The sequence below is a fragment of the Schistocerca americana genome, chromosome X (assembly GCF_021461395.2).
Source record: "Schistocerca americana isolate TAMUIC-IGC-003095 chromosome X, iqSchAmer2.1, whole genome shotgun sequence".
In the NCBI taxonomy this organism is placed as follows: Eukaryota; Metazoa; Arthropoda; class Insecta; order Orthoptera; family Acrididae; genus Schistocerca; species Schistocerca americana.
In genome coordinates this window covers 31,555,382-31,580,085 of record NC_060130.1, presented here as the reverse complement: position 1 = coordinate 31,580,085, position 24,704 = coordinate 31,555,382, and the positions used below count along the sequence as shown (strand labels likewise).

Sequence of the window (24,704 nt, the reverse complement as noted above, 5' to 3'; positions counted from 1 at the left end):
TTCGATTCCGGCGTGAAGCAAAAGGCCTGGAATGGTTGTGATTGTCTGATCTGAGCTTTTTCTGGCAAACACTTTGAACATGTCCTTTCTTATTACAGAAAAAGCAAATAGCTTGGCGTGACGGGCAATTTTCACGCGAATGTCTAGTAGCACACCACGGGCATGATTTTACTGCAGTTGTATGCTGTCGCGGCACACCTGGTTTAGAGCGTAACGGCAGCTGCGTGGACGTGCGCGAGGGCAGTTTACCGGGCCGTGCAGCGCGCCTGGCGGGCTGGTTAATGTTACACATGGCTGGCGAAGTTGCAAATGATTCCTGAGCAAAGTCAAGTGTGTCTTGTCTATCTAATATGTCTATCACTTGCTGAAGGGAGGGATTAACTAGTTTCAAAATCTGTTCCCATATACGAACATCAGAAACGTTCTGTGCAATTGCATCACGGACCATTGTATCTGAATAAGGGAGTCCACATTCACACTCAAAAGCACAATCCCTTGTAAGGCCTTGCAATGTTGCAACCCACTCCCTATTAGTTTGACCGGCCGTACGTTTTGTACGAAAGAACGTATACCTTTTTGCAACTACATTAACTGTTTCCTTGAAATAGGCATCTAAAGCAGACAAAAGTTCTTCGTAGGACAGAGTTGCTACGTCGCATTGGGGAAATAATTTCACTATCACACGGTACGTTTGCACCCCTACACATGCCAATAAATGAGGCTGCCGCTCGTTACCTTGAATTCTGTAGGCGGCGAGATGAAATCCAAACTGGCGTGACCACTCCGTCCATGTTTCCTTAGCTGGGTCAAACGGCCTAAAAGGCGGTGCAACTGCGAGTTGTGGCTGCGGTAGTAGTAGAGCGGCGGCTGCCGCATCGTTGTGCAGTTCACGTTGACCCTGGACGAGCCGTCCAAGGGCATCCAATAACGCCTGCGTCTGCTGATTCTGCAAGTGATAAAATTCGGACAGTACATCTGGCGAAGCCATGACACAAGTAAGTGTAAGCAATTTGAAAGAACAAGACCCTTTCCGTTGACTTGTCGCCAAAAATTGTTGTGTCTAGACAAGACAGCCTAGACACAATGAGAGGAAGCCGAAAGGCACGCGCTAAGTTAAAAAAGGAGGGCGTGAGGTCTGAAACAGGATACGTAATGATTGCTTGTGTGTTGTGCCTGGTGCAACTTTGTTTTCTTTATGGTAAATAGTGATCTATCTTTCCCTGCACACACACAGAGAAAAAAAACTGCCAAGTCCAGCAGCTAGGGGCAAGCTGCTGGAGTTGGCAGTCATATGTGTGTGACATGTGCTTGCCTGTGTGTATGAATGTGTGTGTTTCTCTGTATCTCTTTTGCTGATGAAGGCTGTGGCCGAAAGCTTTGTGTAAGTGCCTTCTTAATTGTGCCTGTCTACAATGTAACATGTCTCCTTTACAGTAAGCAGCAATCTATGTTTTCCTATATTTTTCATTTACACAGATGTAATTAACAAATCAGAGTCTATTTATTCCAGAGAAGTGACAGTTTGTTCATGACAGTTCAGCACAAATCTGATTTTTTATATACAGCAAGGCTACCTATAAATTATTCTGTGTGCCAGTGTTCATGCTGACTATAGGGATTCACACTGATCATGTGTAATTTGACACCTGGTCCTGTAAAGTTACTTCTGCTCAACGTGAAAAATTCTCCAATTCACATTTTGTAATTAACCTTAACAAATCAAATAATGCACCCTTCGATATAACTGCTTATTGTCCACTTCCCATCACTCTATTCCCAATGTCAACCCAGCTGACCTCTACTTCTAATCCAAAAACCATGGTTGACTCAATGTTTGCTATTGCAAGCTATTGCTATTGCAACACAAAAGTGCCAGAGGCACCAGTAATGATATACAATTAAAAATACTAGAAAGTAAGGCACACCGGTTAGTACATGCTAAGACAAACACTACAAGTGTCTAAGACACTGCGCTCTCACACAACAAGTACGAGGTCTGAATACATTCCAGTTATGATACACAAAACTGTTTCATTCACAGTGGCTATATACATACTCTCTCCCCAATAAACAGAATAGTTATAACTCAATTGTTCACAAGTGTATATTATGACTCTTGCCACAGCCACGCAGTCAGTATGCCACAGGCGTGCCATAGAAAGCGATCAGGTTCAATTCCTTGTAGAGCCGGGAAATTCTGTTCGGTGGACAGACTGGAATAGGGTACACTCTGCTTGTAGTTCTAGCTGAGGAGATACTCAAGTGAGAAGTAGTGTCTTCAACTTCTGGAAGTTGATAACAGCCTGGAGAGTTGTATACTGACCCCCTAACTCTCCATAGATTTATAGTAGAGGACATCTCTCGAAGAGCATTGCGTGGTCTTCTGGGCCCAATGCAGAGTTCCTTTATCTATGTATATTGTATATCACCACTTGTACACACTCATCAGCACAGTATCATATTGTCTCTTCACGTGGCAAATTTTTATTCCCTTGTTTCCAGATCAAGACTTTTCCTCTTCCTCTTCTTCGTTTTTTTTTTTTTTTTTTTTTTTTTTTTTTTTTTTTTTTTTTTTTTTTTTTACTATCATTACTTGTACCACACATATTCCACACGGTTTATGCTCACTCCTTCAATGATACTTCCCATCCTCCTCTAGTGTGCGAGTTGTCCCTGCTTTCCTGCATGTTTCTTGGTTTAAACACCCTTGTTTCAAAAGAGAGTGACAGCTTAGATACAGTCTTGTCAACATTTTGTAATTTTATTTAGCAATTATTGTTTGAGCCTTATAGGCGAATGTCACAAGATATTGTCAACCACTGGATTCACTAGATTGGAATGGGGTTCATGGTAACTTATCAATTCATTTTTTAAGTTGCTGTTATCTTTTTCATCCTATCTTGGACTAGCTTTTCCATACTCCCACTCTATTTTACGTAGCCAAACAGTTATCTGCCCTTGCAAACTTGCTCCTTTACTACCAAGTTAACTAATACTGGGCAGCCTAACAGAAGTTCCAATATCCAGTCTTTCACCACAATTCACCTATACACACTTTTCACTCATTGATTTTCTTTTTTCAATGTCATAAATATTTTGCTTTCACAGACTGCTGTGCTTTGAACATAAAATTGTAGGAACATCTGCCTCACATGTCACTTTTTTTTTTTTATTATTAAAGTATATGTTCCTTGCTCATTCCTATTTGCTTCTGATACATTTCCATTCTCACTTTTATTTTCTTTTGATCCATTTCTTTTTTCTTTGATAGACAAGTCAAACAACAATGGCAATATGTTGCAGCGCCCTGTGTTTCACCCTACTTACTACGAACTTACTTTTCTTAGCTTCCAATTTTATTAGTCATTTGGTTTTTAAGATACTTAAATTAATTGTTTGACCCTGTATTTTTATATCTTATTTTACCTTCGGTTGATAAAGGATTTCTGGTATGCTCACAAAGAGAGAGCTGATTCTTCCCACCCCTCACCCCCCTTACCTTGTCCTGAAACAAACTTATCGCCAAGTATCTTGCAGTTTTTTTTCCTATTATTAATCTCTTAGTCTAGTCATCAATTTAAAAGTGTCAGTTGTTGGTCCCATTGTCTAATAATTTGTACATTTATACACATGAAGTTCCAATTTTTATTTGGAACATATAGACTCTGATAATCATGAATCACAGTTCAAATGGCTCTGGGCACTATGGGACTTAACATTTGAGCCAAGGCAGGATTCAAACCTGCGACCGTAGCAGTCGCGCAGTTCTGGACTGAAGCGCCTAGAACCGCTCGGCAACGGTGGCTGGCGAATCATAGTTACCATCACACGGACAGAAATACTGTGTTAACTTTAATACAACATAGGGACGTAGCTAAAAATGTCTTTACATAATTTCCAGTTCTGATTACTTTCCTTTAATTTAATCTAACAAATAGGTTAGTGTAACATGATGTTGACAGAGGCAAATTATATATACTCACAAATTATTTAGCTAGAGGTATCTGGTTTGTATGTCTGGGAGGGAGGAGGGTGCAAGCTGAAAACTTCAAGAAAAGATTACTCATTTCATACCTGCTGGATTTAACTGCAGTTTATCTCTTCCATATACCAACCACATACCTAATGTGCATGGCAAACAGTTTGAAAGTATTATTCTATACTCAGCATTTGTAACTATCAGTTCCTTCATGAGAGAGGAAAGAGGGATAAGTTTCTGAAGGTCTGAAAGGTCACTCGGACTCCACAACTAATGTGAGGACAAGAGGAACAAATGTGTCTATAAGAAGTTTTGGAATTTCACCTCCTGAAGGTAAAATACTGATCAGTCTGTCAGTCTTCTAGTAATTTTATGGTTACCTTGCATGAATTTTCACTTGGACATGATTATTCTATGTTTCATCACTCACCTGAAAGATATCTCTGAATTCCCAAAGAGACACACCTTCAAATTGCCATCAGCTGTTATCGGTAAACGGTTGCACGTGCCACAGAAGTGTTCACTCATTGAGGTAATAAATCCCACACGTCCCTTGAAGCCCGGGACATGGTATGCCTGCAAAAAGAAATTGTAAGAAAATAGGTACTGCTGTTGTGAAAATACTATAAATGTGTTGCTCACCAAGTGGAGGAAGGAGAAAATGTGCATTAAGGGGAGTTTGAACGCCCTATCCTGACAATGTTACATTTAGTGACTTAACTTCCCCGTACTTCAGGAACAACTGTAGCCATTGACAAGAAACTTTTACAGGACATTAAACTATATGTTCTGAGTCTTACAATAATTGCATTTCAGCCACTGCTTTTGGAAATACAATTTTTTAATTACACAGTTAAAATTTTGTGTACCTTTTTGTGTGCTATTCTAAATAATTTTACTTATACATAACATTATGTTTTTCTTTTAGTTCAGAAGACTCAGGATACATATGTCATTACTCCCTGAAAATTTGAATTCGCTACTTGCCGTAGTTTCGGAGATTTAGGGAAAAATGCAAGAGAAAATGTAAATTTTCAGGAAGAGTTTTTAAAGTTTCAATAGACTGTAACTCAATATATGCTTAACATTTTATTTTTAGTCACTCAGAAGCACCCTGCACCATACTGTATATCATCCTCTTGATCTTTTTTAAGTTTTTTTTGTTTTCTTCTTTCTGGACTCCGTAGTGGCCAACTGTGCAGCATACTCTGCTTTACCAGTGCAAACCTTGTCCATCCCTTCAAATTCTCTGATGAAGTTTGCTCCAGAATTAATTCCCATATGTTGTAGCACTTTCACGCTACCAATGTTGCCATCATTAAAAGCAATAACAGCATGACTGACCCCCACTTTAGTGTCTTCATTACAAGAAAAACATTTTTTGGTCTACATCTACATCTACATCCATACTCCTCAAGCCACCTGATGGTGTAGGCTACCTTGAGTACCTCTATTGGTTCTCCCTTCTATTCCAGTCTCGTATTGTTCGTGGAAAGAAGGATTGTCGGTATGCCTCTGTGCGGGCTCTAATCTCTCTCATTTTATCCTCATGGTCTCTTCGTGAGATATACGTAGGAGGGAGAAATATATTGCTTGACTCCTCAGTGAAGGTATGTTCTCGAAACTTCAACAAAAGCCCATACCAAGCTACTGAGTGTCTCTACCGCAGAGTCTTCCACTGGAGTTTATCTAACATCTCCGTAATGCTTTCATGATTACTAAATGATCCTATAACGAAGCATGCTGCTCTCTGTTGGACCTTCTCTATCTCTTCTATCAACCCTATCTGGTACAGATCCCACACTGCTGAGCAGTATTCAAACAGTGGGGGAACAAGTGTACTGTAACCTAATTCCTTTGTTTTTGGATTGCATTTCCTTAGGATTCTTCCAATGAATCTCAGTCTGGCATCTGATTTACCGATGATCAACTTTATATGATCATTCCATTTTAAATCACTCCTAATGCATACGCCCAGATAATTTATGGAATTAACTGCTTCCAATTGCTGACCTGCTATATTGTAGCTAAATGATATGGGATCTTTCTTTCTATGTATTCGCAGCACATTACACTTGTCTACATTGAGATTCAATTGCCATTCCCTGCACCATGCATCAATTCGCTGCAGATCATCCTGCATTTCAGTGCAATTTTCCATTGTGGCAACCTCTCAATATACCACAGCATCATCCGCAAAAAGCCTCAGTGAACTTCTGATGTCATTCACAAGGTCATTTATGTGTATTGTGAATAGCAACGGTCCTACGACACTCCCCTGCAGCACACCTGAAATCACTCTTACTTCGGAAGACTTCTCTCCATTGAGAATGACAGGCTGCATCCTGTTATCTAGCAACTCTTCAATCCAATCACATAATTGGCCTGATAGCCCATATGCTCTTACTTTGTTCATTAAATGATTGCGGGGAACTGTATCGAACACCTTGCAGAAGTCAAGAAACACAGCATCTACCTGGGAACCCGTGTCTATGGCCCTCTGAGTCTCGTGGACGAATAGCGCGAGCTGGGTTTCACACGATCGTCTTTTTCAAAACCCATGCTGATTCCTACAGAGTAGATTTCTAGTTTACAGAAAAATCATAATACTCGAACATAATACATGTTCTAAAATTCTACAACTGATCGACATTAGAGATATAGGTCTATAGTTCTGCACATCTGTTCGACGTCCCTTCTTGAAAACGGGGATGACCTGTGCCCTTTTCCAATTCTTTGGAACGCTACGCTCTTGTAGAGGCCTACGGTACACTGCTGCAAGAAGGGGGGTAAGTTCCTTCGCATACTCTGTGTAAAATTGAACTGGTATCCCATCAGGTCAGCGGCCTTCCCTCTTTTGAGTGATTTTAATTGTTTCTCTATCCCTCTGTCATCTATTTCAGTATCTACCATTTTGTCATCTGTGTGACAATCTAGAGAAGGAACTACAGTGCAATCTTCCTCTGTGAAACAGCTTTGGAAAAAGACATTTAGTATTTCGGCCTTCAGTCCATCATCCTCTGTTTCAGTACCTTTTTGGTCAAAGAGTGTCTGGACATTTTGTTTTGATCCACCTACCGCTTTGACATAAGAGCAAAATTTCTTAGGATTTTCTGCCAAGTCAGTACATAGAACTTTACTTTCGAATTCATTTAACGCCTCTCGCATGGCCCTCCTCACATTACATTTCACTTCACGTAATTTTTGTTTGTCTGCAAGGTGTTGGCTACGTTTATGTTTGCTGTGAAGTTCCCTTTGCTTCTGCAGCAGTTTTCTAACTCGGTTGTTGTACCACGCTGGCTCTTTTCCATCTCTTACGATCTTGCTTGGCACATACTCATCTAACGCATATTGTACGATGGTTTTGAACTTTGTCCACTGATCCTCAACACTATCTGTACTTAAAACAAAACTTTTGTGTTGAGGCGTTAGGTACTCTGATATCTGATTTTTGTCACTTTTGCTAACCAGAAAAATCTTCGTACCTTTTTTTAATATTTCTATTTACGGCTGAAATCATCGATGCAGTAACCGCTTTATGATCGCTGATTCCCTGTTCTGCGTTAATTGTTTCAAATAGTTCGGGTCTGTTTGTCACTAGAAGGTCTAATATGTTATCGCCACGAGTCAGTTCTCTGTTTAACTGCTCAAGGTAGTTTTCAGATAAAGCTCTTAAAAAATTTCACTGGATTCTTTGTCCCTGCCACCCTTTATGAAAGTTTGAGTCTCCCAGTCTATATCCGGCAAATTAAAATCTCCACCCAGAACTATAACATGGTGGGCAAATCTACTCGAAATATTTTCCAAATTATCCTTCAAGTGCTCAGCCACAACAGCTGCTGAGCCAGGGGGCCTATAGAGACATCCAATTACCATGTCTGAGCCTGCTTTAACCGTGACCTTCACCCAAATTATTTCACATTTCGGATCTCCATCAATTTCCTTCGATACTGTTGCACTTCTTATCGCATTAAACATGCCTCCCCCTTCACTGTCCAGCCTGTCTCTGCGGTATACATTCCAATCTGAGTTTAGAATTTCATTACTGTTTACATCTGGTTTCAGCCTACTTTCTGTCCCTAGTACTATGTGGGCATTGTGACCGTTTATTAATGAGAGCAGTTCTGGGACCTTTCTATAGACGCTCCTGCAGTTTACTATTAGCACATTAATATTGTTATTCCCTGCTGCATTTTGTCTACTCCTACCTTGCCGCATCTCAGGAGGTGTCTTGTCGGGCCTAGGGAGGGAGTTCTCTAACTTAAAAAACCCACATGTGCACTCCACACATACTCCGCTACCCTTGTAGCCGCTTCCTGCATGTAGTGCACACGTGACCTATTCAGGGGGACCCTACATTTCTGCACCCGATAGCGGAGGTCGAGAAATTTGCACCCCAGATCTCCGCAGAATCGTCTGAGCCCCTGGTTTAAGCCTTCCACTCGGCTCCAAACCAGAGGACCACTATCGGTTCTGGGAACGATACAACAAGTAGCTAGCTCAGATTCCACCCCGCGAGGCTTTCCGCCTACACCAACTCCGCTAGCTGCCTGTACGAACTGAGGATGACCTCTGAACCCAGACGGCAGGAGTCATTGGTGCCGACATGAGCAACAATTTGCAGTCGGGTGCACCCAGTGCTCTCTATCACTGCCAGCACGGCCTCCTCCACATCTCGGATGAGACCCCCGGCAAGCAGACAGAGTGAACACTGACCTTCTTCCCCGACCTTTCCGCTATTTCCCTAAGGGGCTCCATCACCCGCCTAACGTTGGAGCTCCCAATAACTAATATACCCCTCCCCCCATGTGCCTGCTCGGACCTGGCTGAAGGAGTGGCCACATGTCCACTCACAGGCAGAACGGGCGATGCCACACGGCCAGCCTCCACACTGACCCTCCGCCTCATGCGCCGTGAATGCCGCTGAACCCGCCACTCCCCTTGGGAAGAGGGTGGCCCAACCGTGCCCGGTAGCTGCAAAGATGTCTTGACAGCAGGGTCAGTGGGTGAAGCATGTAATGTAACACCTGGGGTGTACCATGCAACGCACCAGACTCCCCACTGCCGCTACACTCTGAGGCAGCAGCCTGAAGATGGCTAACCGCGGCTTCAACACATTCAGCTGTTTGCGAACAGTGGCCAGCTCCTCCTGTGTCCGTACACAGCAGTCACACATCCTATCCATCATAAGAAATCAATTTACTGTAGAGAGTTAATCAACTTATAACTAGACTGCTAATTCACTAAAGGCGGCTGATAGTTGACTAAACTGTGGTTACTAGACACTTCCTGTAGAAAACAATGAAAATAGCACTACCTGTCTCTGGACTGTATTGAAAACAAACACTAGCACTACTGGCACTATGGCTGACTAAACGGACTCTCTCTGACTGTATTCAAAACAAACACGAAATCTATGGAACACTATTACTAGCACCCGACAATTAAAGCTTCCTAAAAGCAAAAACACACGGAAAAGGAAGTGACAAGTAAGCAAAATAGAGTTAATACTTCAATTAGCATAGCTCGCTGCACAGCAGACATGACGCAGATGGCAGTTACAACGACACTGACACAATAAGATTATTGAACGACTCATTGGGATTTTGAGTCTGACAATGCAGACACTTCTTCAATAATTCAGGATTGCCAGGTCTCTGTAAACAGGTTTTATGATATCCACAACTGCTGCTGGGATAGAATGTTTATGGCTGTATGACCTGGATGAGTACTGGGCATTGCGGTAATTGCACCATGAACCAGATCTAGGAGGGCAAAGATGGTGTACTGGTTTATCATCAGCTGACAGTCTCTGGAAGAAGGTAGCCCATACTGCCTGCTTCATTTTCAACAAATCCTCAGTATTATTTCTAATGGCAATCTCATAATACTGTTGTAGTTCATCAATCATGTTGTCTGTCAGCCTGCTTCTTATGGTCTTACCACCTGAAAGTTTCTTGTCTCTCAAACTTTGTTTCAACTTCCTCAATCTGGTATCCATCCTCTTCTGGACATGAGCAACACATTCCAGTTCTGTGATAAGCTTCTCACCATAAGGCTGAGTGGCTACTACACTGTTATATGCATTTGAGTCTGCATAACCTAAGAACTTAGTGTAACACACTCCCCTTTAGTTTACAGATCGATTATAAATTTCAACAGCTGCACAGGCCTCCGTACGACTAGTTGTCCTTCATAACTTCTGTCACAGATATGCCCTTCTTCATTCCCTGATTTATACTTATAAGAATGTTTGGTTAAAATCTGGAAATCTATTAGCTTTCCAGTATCAACACTAGTCACTGTAGCAACAGAATTCTTAGAACTGCAGCTACGCTTCTACCAAGTGCCCCAAAAGCTACTGATATGACAATCATACCATCGTTTATTTCAGCAGCTTCATTTGCAGCACCCTTAATTGACTCACATGCAGTGGATTTCACAGCAGCTCCAATAAATCCTGCATACTTGTCCATTTTACAAAGTGGGCGTGGCATATACATCACGACACACATTGTTTCTGCTGCAGTGTGTCCTTTGCCAATAGCTCTCAATCCATAAAACCACCTAACATTTATGTCAAAATAATTATCTTTACACTTATCAGAATTCCAAAATGAATGAGTGTATTTACAAATGGCAGAATTAATGGTAAGTTTCCTGGCTAGTCCATTTGATACCTCAATGTCTTCATGTAAACTAACTGGCCCTCCACATAGATACAGCACACACATTCACATAACACCCCTGTTAGGATGTGTAAATGTATCAGAATATAACCTAACCTACCGTTTACATGAGTTTTGTTTTGAGATAACTGTGTTATCACTATGTTTTATTTTAATCTTCGAAGCACTAATGGGTGTTTCGCTAGATACTCATGAGTTTGCCAGTATTTCATTGTCTGCAACTTCACACACCACATGCTGAACACAATGTTTCTCTTTATTCAAAAATTTATTACCATGAAACCCACATTTCTTAAAAACACTTCATTTTCGAGTCATACTTTTTGAGAGATTTACCAGTCTATTCCTCACTTCTCCTCGGAAAAACGTTAGCACTTCGATATACAAAGCATGTTTATACTATGAAAAGATACGATACTATTTTTGACAGTGCTACCAATGCAAACACATAATTTAACCTTTATAACACAGCAATCCACAGCTTTCTACAGGGTAGTCCATTGATAGTGACCGGGCCAAATATCTCACGAAATAAGCATGAAATGAAAAAACTACAAAGAACGAAATTCGTCTAGCTTGAAGGGAGAAACCAGATGGCGCTACGGTTGGCCTGCTAAATGGCACTGCCATAGGTCAAACTCATATCAACTGCATTTTTTAAAAATAGGAGCCCCCATTTTTTATTACATATTCATGTAGTACGTAAAGAAATGTGAATGTTTTAGCTGGAACACTTTTTCACTTTGGGATAGTTGAGGCTGTAATAGTCAAAAATGGTTCAAATGGCTCTGAGCACTATGGGACTTAACTTCTGAGGTCATCAGTCCCCTAGAACTTAGAACTACTTAAACCTAACTAACCTAAGGACATTACACACATCCATGGCCAAGGCAGGATTCGAACCTGCGACCGTAGCGGTCGTGCGTTTCCAGACTGTAGCGCCTAACACCACTCGGCCACTTCGGCCAGCTGCTGTAATAGTCACAAACATATAAGTATGTAGTATCACATAACTTTCCGCCAGTGCGGACGGTATTTGCTTCGTGATACATTACCCGTGTTAAAATGGACCGTTTACCAATTGCGGAAAAGGTCGGTATCGTGTTGATGTATGGCTATTGTGATCAAAATGCCCAAGGGGCGTGTGCTATGTATGCTGCTCGGTATCCTGGACAACATCATTGAAGTGTCGGGACCATTCGCCGGATAGTTACATTATTTAAGGAAACAGGAAGTGTCCAGTCACATGTGAAACATCAACCATGACCTGCAACAAATGATGATGCCCTAGTAGGTGTTTCAGCTGCTGGGGCAGCTAATCCACACATCAGTAGCAGACAAATTGCACGAGAATTGGGAATCTCAAAAACGTCGGTGTTGAGAATGCTACATCAACATTGATTGCACCCGTACCATATTTCAATGCACCAGGAATTGCATGCCAATGACTTTGAATGTCATGTACAGTTCTGCCACTGGGCACAAGAGAAATTACGAGACGATGAAAGATTTTTTGCATGTGTTCTATTTAGCGATGAAGCATCATTCACCAACAGCGGTAACCTAAACCGCCATAATATGCACTATTGGACAACGGAAAATCTACGATGGCAGCGACAAGTGGAACAGCAGCGACCTTGGCAGGTTAATGTATGGTGTGGCATTAAGGGAGGAAGGTTAATTGGCCCCCATTTTATCCATGGCAATCTAAATGGTGCAATGTATGCTGATTTCCTGCGTAATGTTCTACCAATGTTACTACAAGATGTTTCACTGCATGACAGAATGGCGATGTACTTCCAACATGATGGATGTCCGGCACATAGTTTGCGTGCGGTTGAAGCAGTATTGAATAGCACATTTCATGACAGGTGGATTGGTCGTCAAAGCACCATACCATGGCCCGCACGTTCACCGGATCTGACGTCCCTGGATTTCTTTCTGTGGGGAAAGTTGAAGGATATTTGCTATCGTGATCCACCGACAACGCCTGACAACATGCGTCAGTACATTATCAATGCATGTGCGAACATTACGGAAGGCAAACTACTCACTGTTGAGAGGAATGTCATTACACGTATTGCCAAAGGCATTGAGGTTGACAGACATCATTTTGAGCATTTATTGCATTAATGTGGTATTCACAGGTAATCACGCCGTAACAGCATGCGTTCTCAGAAATGATAAGTTCACAAAGGTACATGTATCACATTGGAACAACCGAAATAAAATGTTCAAATGTACCTAGGTTCTGTATTTTAATTTAAAAAACCTACCTGTTACCAACTGTTCGTCTAAAATTATGAGACATATGTTTGTGACTATTACAGTGCCATCTATCACAAACTGAAAAAAGTGGTCCAACTAAAACATTCATATTTCTTTATGTATTACACGAATATGTAATAAAAAATGGGGTTCCTATTTTAAAAAACACAGTTGATATCAGTTTGAGCTATGGCAGCGCCTTATAGCAGGCCAACCATTGCGCCAGCTGGTTTCCCCCTTCGAGCTAGACAAATTTCGTTCTTTGTAGTTTTTTCGTTTGACACTTATTTCGTGAGATATTTGGCCCGGTCACGATCAATGGACTACCCTGTATATAAAAAATTACCGATTTTATTAGGTCTTGAGGTAATGCATGTAAAAATTTTAACATTTTCAACTGGTGTAGATTATATTTTAGAAAATAAAATGAAATACTTCTCACACAAGTTTATAAGTAATATACATATCATTTTATTTGGAAAATGGCAAATTTTATAATCAGATAAAAACCCGAAAAAGTGAAAAAGAATGTTTTCCCCTTCTAACTCCCCTTAAAGTTATGGAAATGTGTAAGCTTTCGGAGCCAGTGGCTTCTTCTTCTGGCAGAAACAATAAGGGGAAGGAAAAGGGAAGAAAGAAAAGGATTGTCAAGGTTTAGGAAATGGGGAGAGTTGCAGAAAAGCTGCAGAGAAACCCAGGCCAGGACAGACTTACTGAATGGGATGAGAAATATGTAACTAAACCAGTCTATCTCTCATACCACCAGCAGATGTGAAGTATTCTTGTGATTGGTAGTAAGTCATAAACATTAAATTATTTTCAATGTATGTTCATACGTAATACTGCATGTACCTTTGAGGTATCATTGGGCCCATTGGGAAGAGGATCAAAATTAGGCCACTGCTTTCTAATTATTTGGAGCATTTCACAAAATGAGACCATCTTCCCATCATTCCATTTGTTGCCGCTGAAAGGCATGTACTCGATAAATCTTACATCAACATTTTTCTCTTTTGTTAACTCCACAAAACTGCACACTTCATCTTCATTAAAACCTCGCATTACAACACAATTTATCTGTGGAAGAAAGTCACCATTAAAAACTTGGTATCAGATAAAGCATGGTTTAAACAGAGTTTGAAAGACTTTTTGATAGATAACTCATCCTACTCAATAGATGAATATCTTAACAGTGGCTGTTAGGCCAGCTTAAATAAGAATGTCTGTTAGATTTCAGTTCTGAGAGCACTTTGCCATAACAGTCAAGATTATGTACTTTTTGTTTGATAAATTTATTAATAGTGCATAACAGTGTTTCAGTCTGACAGCGTATCAATTCTGAAAATATTAGCTGTTCCAGTTTGTATTGTATTCACCTAGTTTGACAATCTCCTGACAAATGATCAGGGTATTCAAATGTTTTATATTTTTTATGTTATACTTTCTGGCATGTTACTCACCCATGAGAATCGTCTCATGTTTTGGGTCTTGGAACAAAAGCTGAATCTAATCTAATCTAACCTACAAAATAATGGTTCTACAAGTCTGTTGTTATATTTGTATACCTCACTGATTCTGTTAAATTAATCTTTTTCTCTCTTTTTAGAGAATGTCTGAATTTATCTTAGCATGCCAAGCTGTTAACCTTCTTAACAATTTATGAAAATTAAACTACATACATCTCCAATCTTTTTCCCCACTCCAACGCACACATCTTTCGCTGAAGGTATTATTTTAACTATTACATGAAATTAAGAAGCTTTCTTGAAACTGTGCTGCCATTTGTGAAACAAAGTTAAAAGTGTTCTCAAGATAAAAGGTCTTCACAAAAGGAGCATTTAGTATCTGTGCAGGTGGTAATACTGACAGCCATCATATAAACAAGCCCAAATGGTAGAACATCCTGCTTTACACATACACGCAATGGCAGAAAAAAGGAAAAGAGCACACCTTTCATTCAAGCATTGAATATATAAACTGATGAGACAAAACACTATGACCTCCTGTTTGATAATGTGTTTGTCCACTGTTGGAACACAATACAGCAGTGATTTTGTGTGGGACAAGTTCAACAAATTTCAGGTATGTTCCCAGCATTATGTGAGGTATGTTCCCAGCATTATGCAGCACCGCATGTCTAAGCACAGGTCATGTAATTCCCATAAATTGCAGATCAGTGGTTTCTGGGTGCAGAACTGGTATCTGATAGCATCGCAGATGTATTCCATCAGATTCAGAAGGGGTGAATTTGATTCTGGCCTCGTGACACTGAAAGTCATATTGTTGAAACATGTCACCTTCATTAGGGACAGGGTGCGGACAGTGCACAATAATGTTCACACAGAACAAAGCTGTTATGGAGCCTTCAGTTACTACCACAGGACCCATAGAAGACCAGGTGAATGTCCTCCATAGCATAATATTGCTCCCACTGGCCTAAGTCTGTAGCAAAGTGCACATTTCAAGCACCAATTCACTCTGTTGACAGTGTATGTGCACAAAACCGTCAAGCAGGTGTAATGCGAAACTCGAATGATTCAAACCAGATGACACATTTCTATTGATTCACTGCCCAATCTCAATGCTCCTGAGCCACAGAAATTGTAATTCAACTGTGTTGTCAACATGGGAACATACAGGGGTTGTCTGCAGCAGAGCCCTATGTTTAACAATGTGCAATGGATGGTGTGCTCTGAAATACTCGTGTTTCCACCAGCACTGTGTTGCTTCCTCAGCTGAATGTCATCTTTTTCAAAGGAACCATCCCAGAATTTGTCTTAAATCATTTAGGGAAATCAAGGAAAACCCAAATTTTGGTGGCCCGATGGGACTCGGGTCCGTTGTCCTCTCAAAGGCAAGTCCACTGTTTGACCACTGTGGTGGCATGACCTAGTCTTAATTAAGCCAGAAAATCTTGGGAAATGCTGACAGATTTAAGATATAACAATTTAAAACAATCCTTTCATGAATTTCACTACAATTTTCTGCTCTTTTGAAAAACAATTTCTTTTGACTGTTTTGATGTTGTTTAGTATGTTTAAATAATGATGGCAGTCTCTATAAAAGGGCAGTTCAGCTTTTAAGTTTAGTTATACTGTTTTAAACTACATCCTTCATCTATTTGTCCACCCAGAAGTGCTATAGGATGTAACTTGAAGACTATGGTGAGGTGGTGGGGGACAGTCATGTGTTGAGGAGGAGGTGCTGCCAGAAATGAAGTGTGTGAGGTGAAGTTATTGACACTGCATACAGGGAGAATAAAAATACTCTATTCCATATTCATTCACAATCTACGTCTGCCCCCATATGGTTTTACTTTTCTCCAATAAGAAAAAAGAAATTGTCAGTAACTGTCTCTATAAGGTCTTAAAAGGAAACAAACAATAGAAAATCTAGGCTGGAATAATGACCATATTATAAAAAAAATACATTGCTATTCACTGTACACAGGAAATGTTAGGTCACAGACAAGCACAACAAAAAGACTACTAAACACATAAGCTTTCGATCAGAAAGTCTTCTTCGTAAGTGGACAAGACACACACACACACACACACACACACACACACACACACACACACACACACACACACACACACACATATGACTGTTGTTTCTCCCATGATGCGCAGTTGCTCCCAGTCTGGCCCTAGCAGCCAGAGACCGTGGTCATGTATGTGTGATCTGCATTTGCGCGTGTGTGTGTGTGTGTGTGTGTGTGTGTGTGTGTGTGTGTGTGTGTGCGTGTGTGTGTGGGAAGGGGGGGGGGGGGAGGTTTGCACCAAAAGCTTACGTGTTTAATGGGTGGTGTATTTTTTTTTTTTCCCCCCCTGCCTGCAACACAACATCTACACTATACAGTGAGTGCCAATCTATCCTTTTCATAATACTGTCGTTACCACCTTGCCAAGAGGCATATTGTGGAGTAATCCGAAGGGCTCTACTAATTTGTACAAGAGGAAGGAGAGCACAATCTCAATGTAAGTTTTTAGAAAACTGGTATGTGCATTACTTCTGCAAACCTTTCAGAAAGGACACAGTATGCACTTCATCCAGCAAGATGAGTAATAAACAATATTAGCAATACTGCATCAAACTTGTTCACTTTCATCTTTGGATTAAACATTTGATTTCAGAGAGTACAGAATTTGACAGAATCAAATTTTGGGGATATGTGGAACTGGGACAACGGCATATTTTTTACCCATTCACAAACTAAGCACTGCTGATTGCTACTTTTATTGTGTCTGCTGCTGCAATGCATATATGAAACTGTAAGTGCAGCATCTATGATGGAATAAAATGTTATACAAATGAAACAAACAGGCACAGTGAAATAGAGTAGTATGGCTCATCATTTCGGTCTCACAGATTAGCAGGTGTTGACTTGAAAGATAATACTTAAGAAGTTGAATCCAAAGGAGAGGATGTACCGTATTTACTCAAATGTAAGCCGCATTTTTTCTGGTTTTTGTAATCCAAAAAACTGCCTGCGGCTTAGAATCGAGTGCAAAGCAAGTGGAAGTTCTGAAAAATGTCGGTAGGTGCTGCCACAACTAACTTTTGCCGTCGAATATATGTAGCGCTACACAGGCATGCTTCGTAGGCACAAAGATAAATACTTGCGCCAAAACCTCTGCGTCAGTAAATAAATTTAAAAAAAAAGGTGGAAGACGATTTTCATACATTATCCAACGAAGTAAATATAAATTCCGTATTGTTCATCTTCGAATGTAGCAGAACTTCAATGTATTACGAAAATCCGACTGGCAAGACTGTTTCGGATGTTTGTCAATATGGCCAACTCTACGTTCTGAATTTTTTCCTACCTGTGAGAAGAGATGGTTGCTTATAGGAACCTGATGAAATGTGAATCACATGCAGTATTCTCTTCATCATAAGAGTAATACGAATATAAACATGTTGCCACGTATTCTTTCGTGTTTGCTGCTATCTTATTTAAATCCTGTCTGCCTAATAAACTACGAAACTAGAGTGAGACAACAGCAAATGTGGAAGAATATACGTATCGTGTCATGTTTATATTCGTATTATTCTTATGCCTAATAGTGATACAGTCAGAACTGAAGCACGGCAACTGACTAGATTTTTAAATCTAAGATGACTCTAATTTCTGTGCAGAATTTGATGTACTAAAGAAGCGGCCGCAAAGATTTTCAAACGGAGATAAATTTTCGCCTAACTCTCGTTCAGAACATGTTCTATCATACGCAGTCTATTATTTGGTTCTTGTTGATCATTATCAAAGAAAGCAGCAGTGTAAGTAACAACAAATAGTCTCTTGCCATTGTTTCGCTAATGAGATGATTTCTCTCTCTTTTTTTTTTTTTTTTTTTTTTTTAATTGTAGGCGGTGGTAGCGTGCATAAAAGCAAGCCATGCCGCGAGCGACGACAGGCCACAAACACGCACTATCAGAATGCGACAAACAATGCATGACACAGTACAGTAATGTATTTTCAGCTTAGAGTGACATAAACGCCTATAACAAGGAAACCGGCACTTATCAGATCAAAGCAAAATAAGCAATTGATTCAAACCAGACGAAGCACGTGAAAAAGGAAGGGTACCAGTATAAATACGGACGGAGGGCCTGACGCATAGCAAAGGCTACCTGGTAAAGCTTAAGTGCTACGCTTACGACTCGAACCAAACTACTGTAGCTGTATCGTCATTCATTCGACCTAAATTGTGTCTCATATTACAATGGACCGACTTTGTTTCGATTTGGAGGTGCAGCCTAAAACTTTTCTCTCCCCTTGAACTTTGAGTCTCAAATTTCAGGTGCGGCTTAGATTCGGGAATTTTTTTTTTCCTTCCTTTATTTCGAGTCTCATTTTTCAGGTTTGAGTGCAGCTTAGATTTGAGTAAATACGGTAGGTGGTATTTCACCTAATTCTGACTATGAAATAAAACAAAGTACGGCAGGGAGCTCTGACGAATCAAAGAGCAGCGATGAAGATTCTGATGAATAGTAAAGTATGAGTTAAGAAATAAGATGCTACTGAGATCGTAAATTTTTGTTGTGTTGATGAATCTGTTAACAAACATATTCAAAAATGCACTGAAACATTGGCACATGTAGTGTTGGGAGGTGATAAACTGTCATTACGGTTAGAGGAGCTACGTATTTCTTGCTGTTCTACTCCTACATGACACTGTATCTGAAGGTACAGAATGAATCTTCACTGGCTAGAGAAATGGGTAACACAATTTTACAAGTCTCTGCTGTCATGTAATCTCTTCAGGGAAATCATGACTGTACTAAGATTCGGTTTGTGGTTGACAAGGTCAGAGTCATTAAGAAATGCAAGGCAGCTACCATGTCAGTCCTAGAAGAGAGAGACGTAGCAAACTGTCAAAGCATGTACATTCCCGGTCCATATGTTTGTGGTGATGTAATAACCAAGTAATACTGAAGTGTGATCCAAGTCGCACAAATATGGCTTTAATAATAACCTCCGAACAATATGCCTCTAAGGACTCAACAAGACACAGAACACTGATGTGCACATTACAAACTAGAATCACACAGAGAATCAGTCAGCACTGTTCCACACTAATATATGTGCGAGTCACCAGCAGATGGCATGGCAGCGACCGCGCCACACGCTTGGCTCCCAGAGACAGAATCCAGCAGCCAGCCTGCAATGATCAGTGGGTGACCAATTTAAAGACGCATGTACGGCAACACCACTCTCGGTGCACTCACACTGACATGTACTAGTAGCACGATACAGCAGTGATGAGCAGTAGTACCCCTCCTGTCTTGCGCGCCTTTTATCTGGCTCTACAATTTACTTTCCTAAACCCACACAAATGCCTGATCCTCCTAATTCAATTTGCTCTGCAGACTATTTAAAATTCACAAAGAAAAAGGAGCCAAAATTGCACTTTGTGTGCCAGTTACTTTCCAATACATTGCCACCAGCTGATCTTATTTAAGAATACTCAACTTTCGTAGCCATACTTACAGCACATCCTTTGCTTCCTGGCCTAAATCCAAGTTAACTACCAGCCCCCCTGCCCCCCCCCCCCACACACACACGCCCCTGCCCCCCCCCTCCCCCCCCTCCCCCCCCTTCCCAATCAGCTAGTTGTGTGCTGTTATCTCACGTCACACCCTAGTCTATGAGTGCCCAGCTGTCTGTCGCCTGACCCCTCTACCTGCACCCCTAGCTAGCCCACAGATGGCTCCCCACTCTCTAACGAGCCACTAAATGCTGCCCTCCAAACCCCTCCCATCTCTCTCCATCCCTCACATTGCCTCAACCCACCCCATCCTACCCCACTCTAAAGCCCTACCTCACTCCAGAACACTCACCATGGGCCAGTAAAGAGCTGGCAGTTGAGTGACCACAACATAAGGAGACATGCATGTGCATGTGAGTGAGTGAGTGAGTGTGTGTGTGTGTGTGTGTGTGTGTGTGTGTGCATGCGCGCGCATGTTTTCCCTACAGCTAGAAAAAGAAAGTGCATTCTGGAAGCTCGCCAAGCAACGTACCTTTTAGCTTGGAAGGTAGAAGACGAGGTACTGGTGGAAGTAAAGCTGTGAGTACGGGTCGTGAGTCATGCATGGATAGCTCAGATGGTAGAGCACTTGCCCACAAAAGGCAAAGGTCCCAAGTTTGACTCTTAGTCCGGCACACACTTTTAATCTGCCACGAAGTTTCATATCAGTGCACACTCCACTGCACAGTGAAAATCTCATTCTACAAACCTTTTGTTCGTGTGCCTATCAATGAGACATTGCTTCTGCCTTTTGGTGAGCCATCTGCTTTATTCCCTAAATAATTCGTAATTTTCAACAGAAACTTTCCGTACGTTATTATTGCATCCTACATTACAATATGCAATTTCCACAATATGTGGTCATCTGTGAATATAATGGGGGTAACAACTGTAGGAGACCAAAAACTGACTGCAGTAAGCAAGTTCAAGTTATTGTACGCTGTAGTAGTTACGCAGAGGTGAAGAGGGTCACACAGGATAGGCTAGCATGGGCAACTCCGTGAAACCAATCTTCAGATGGAAGATCACAACAATAAAAACATTTGATTCAGCATACACCAGACTCCAAACAGCGTACACAACCTGTATGCTCAGAAACACAGAAAATCATATTGGTTCCATCAGCAGGAAACTTCAACCCGTAATTGTTATGGAACACTGCGGCGATTTTGTTCATTAATAAAACCCAAAACTGGGGAGTAATAAGAAAGTATTGTTGTAACTTCTTATCAACCTCATTACCAAAATACATATTAAGAAGACTGGTAAATTTTTATTTTAAAGGGGTCACTCCAAAGCGCCACGAAAGTATTTGAGCAATGTATAAAATTAGAGAATCGGTGCACAATATTGAAAGCCTATCTACATTATCTATATCTGCATGACTAGTCTGTAATTCACAATTGAATGCTGGCAGAGGGTTCAGAGAACCACCCTCAACCTATTTATCTACCATTCCACTCCCCTACAGAATTTGAGGAAAAACAAACACTTCAATATTTCCGTACAAGCTCTGATTTCTCTTATTTCATTACAATGATGATTTCTCCCTATGTAAGAGGGCTCTAACAAAATACACTCCTGGAAATGGAAAAAAGAACACATTGACACCGGTGTGTCAGACCCACCATACTTGCTCCGGACACTGCGAGAGGGCTGTACAAGCAATGATCACACGCACGGCACAGCGGACACACCAGGAACCGCGGTGTTGGCCGTCGAATGGCGCTAGCTGCGCAGCATTTGTGCACTGCCGCCTTCAGTGTCAGCCAGTTTGCCGTGGCATACGGAGCTCCATCGCAGTCTTTAACACTGGTAGCATGCCGCGACAGCGTGGACGTGAACCGTATGTGCAGTTGACGGACTTTGAGCGAGGGCGTATAGTGGGCATGCGGGAGGCCGGGTGGACGTACCGCCGAATTGCTCAACACATGGGGCGTGAGGTCTCCACAGTACATTGATGTTGTCGCCAGTGGTCGGCGGAAGGTGCACGTGCCCGTCGACCTGGGACCGGACCGCAGCGACGCACGGATGCACTCCAAGACCGTAGGATCCTACGCAGTGCCGTAGGGGACCGCACCGCCACTTCCCAGCAAATTAGGGACACTGTTGCTCCTGGGGTATCGGCGAGGACCATTCGCAACCGTCTCCATGAAGCTGGGCTACGGTCCCGCACACCGTTAGGCCGTCTTCCGCTCATGCCCCAACATCGTGCAGCCCGCCTCCAGTGGTGTCGCGACAGGCGTGAATGGAGGGACGAATGGAGACGTGTCGTCTTCAGCGATGAGAGTCGCTTCTGCCTTGGTGCCAATGATGGTCGTATGCGTGTTTGGCGCCGTGCAGGTGAGCGCCAGAATCAGGACTGCATACGACCGAGGCACACGGGGCCAACACCCGGCATCATGGTGTGGGGAGCGATCTCCTACACTGGCCGTACACCACTGGTGATCGTCGAGGGGACACTGAATAGTGCACGGTACATCCAAACCGTCATCGAACCCATCGTTCTACCATTCCTAGACCGGCAAGGGAACTTGATGTTCCAACAGGACAATGCACGTCCGCATGTATCCCGTGCCACCCAACGTGCTCTAGAAGGTGTAAGTCAACTACCCTGGCCAGCAAGATCTCCGGATCTGTCCCCCATTGAGCATGTTTGGGACTGGATGAAGCGTCGTCTCACGCGGTCTGCACGTCCAGCACGAACGCTGGTCCAACTGAGGCACCAGGTGGAAATGGCATGGCAAGCCGTTCCACAGGACTACATCAAGCATCTCTACGATCGTCTCCATGGGCGAATAGCAGCCTGCATTGCTGCGAAAGGTGGATATACACTGTACTAGTGCCGACATTGTGCATGCTCTGTTGCCTGTGTCTATGTGCCTGTGGTTCTGTCAGTGTGATCATGTGATGTATCTGACCCCAGGAATGTGCCAATAAAGTTTCCCCTTCCTGGGACAATGAATTCACGGTGTTCTTATTTCAATTTCCAGGAGTGTATTTTCACATTCGGAGGAGAAAGTTGATGATTGAAATTTTAAGAACCTGCTCCAGCAAAATGCTTTTGCTTTAATGACTGCCACCCCAATTCACATGTGATATCTGTGGCATGCACTTTCCTGTTTCCCAATAATACAAAATGAGCTGCCTTTCTTTGAACTTTTAAATGATGTCCTCTGTCAGTCCTATCTGGTAAGGATCCCACACCATGCAGAATACTCCAAAAGAGGACAGACAAGTATAGTTGTAGATAGTCTCTTTAGTAATCCTAATCTTCTAAATGTTTTACTATTAAATCACAGTCTTTTGTTTGCTTTGCCACCGCATTATCTATGTGAGCATTCCAATTTAAGTTATTTGTAAATGTAATTCCTAAGTATTCAGTAGACTTCACAGCCTTTAGATCTGTGTGAATTATCATGTAAACAAAATTTAGTAGATGCCTTTTACTACTCGTGCAGATGACATAAAAATTTTTATTATTTAAGGTCAGTTACCACTTTTTGCATCATATGGATAGGTAGCCTAAATCATTTTGCAGTTCATTTTGATCATCTGATCACTTTACAAGACAGTAAATGATTTGCGAGACTGTAAATGATAGCATCATCTAAGAGGACTGCTCAGATTCTCTCTTAAATTGTTAATGTAGATCGGCAACAGCAGGTGGTCTATAACACTTCCTTGAGGAATGTCAGATATCACTTCTGTTTTACTTGACGATTTTCCATCAATTGCTATGAACTGTGACCTTTCTGACAGGAAACCACACATCCAGTTGTACAACTCAGACAATACTCCATAGGCACACAATATGATTATAAAATGCTTGTGAGGAACTGTTTCAAAAAGTCTTCTGGAAATCTACAAATATGGAATCAATTTGAGATCCCCAGTCGACAGCACTTATTACTTTGTGTGACTAAAGAGCTAGCTGTGTTTTAAAAGGTCGATATTTCTGAATCTATCTTAGCTATTTATCAATGAATCATTACCTTTGAGATAATTCAAAATATTCAAACACAATATATGTTCCAAAATCCTAATGCAAATCAACATTAGTGATATGAGTCTGTTATTTAGTAGATTACTCCTCTTTTCTTTCCTGAGCATTGGTGTGACCTGAGCAACTTTTCAGTCTCTAGGTATGGATCTTTATCAAATGAGCGGCTATATATGATTTCTAATGGAGCTATTGTATCAACATTCTCTGAAATAAACATAAATGGTTTATGACACTGAGGAGAGCTACTACTAAGTTACTCACAGTTGCAGTTGTTCTTGATTTAAATACTGCAATATTTACTTTGTTGTCTTTGGTGAAGAAATTTCAGAAATCCGTGTTTAGTAACTCTGCTTTAGTAGCACTGTCATCAGTAACATTACCACAGCTATTGCGCAGTGATGGTATTGGTTGTGTCTTGCCATTGGTGTACTATACATTCAACCAGAACCTCTTTGGATTTTCTTCCAGATTTCAAAACGAAGTTTCACTATGGGAATTATTAAACACATCTTCCACTGAAACCCACCCTAAGTTTCGAGCTTCAGTAAAACATCGCTAATCTTGGAGATTTTGCATTCTTTTAAATTTTGACATGCTTTTTTTCATTGGTTCTGCAGCTGAGTTTTGACATATTTTGTGCACCACCCTTTTAATTTATTTGGTATCCATTCAATTTATTTGGTATATATCTCTTAATTGATGTCGATACTATTTCTCTGAATTTAAACCAT

At 41.4% G+C, this 24,704-nt stretch overlaps 1 protein-coding gene across 1 annotated transcript in view; it reads right to left on the bottom strand.

Moving 5' to 3' along the window:
* The window catches only part of LOC124554976 (molybdenum cofactor biosynthesis protein 1-like), a 69,118-nt gene that overhangs the window by 33,930 nt on the left and 10,484 nt on the right, over positions 1-24,704 (bottom strand). Inside the window, exons 4-5 of the mRNA XM_047128715.1 lie at positions 13,789-14,013; positions 4,410-4,555 (exon numbers count right to left, since the gene is read on the bottom strand). Coding sequence (XP_046984671.1) covers positions 4,410-4,555; positions 13,789-14,013 — 371 coding nt within the window. The remainder of the gene's footprint in view (positions 1-4,409; positions 4,556-13,788; positions 14,014-24,704) is intronic.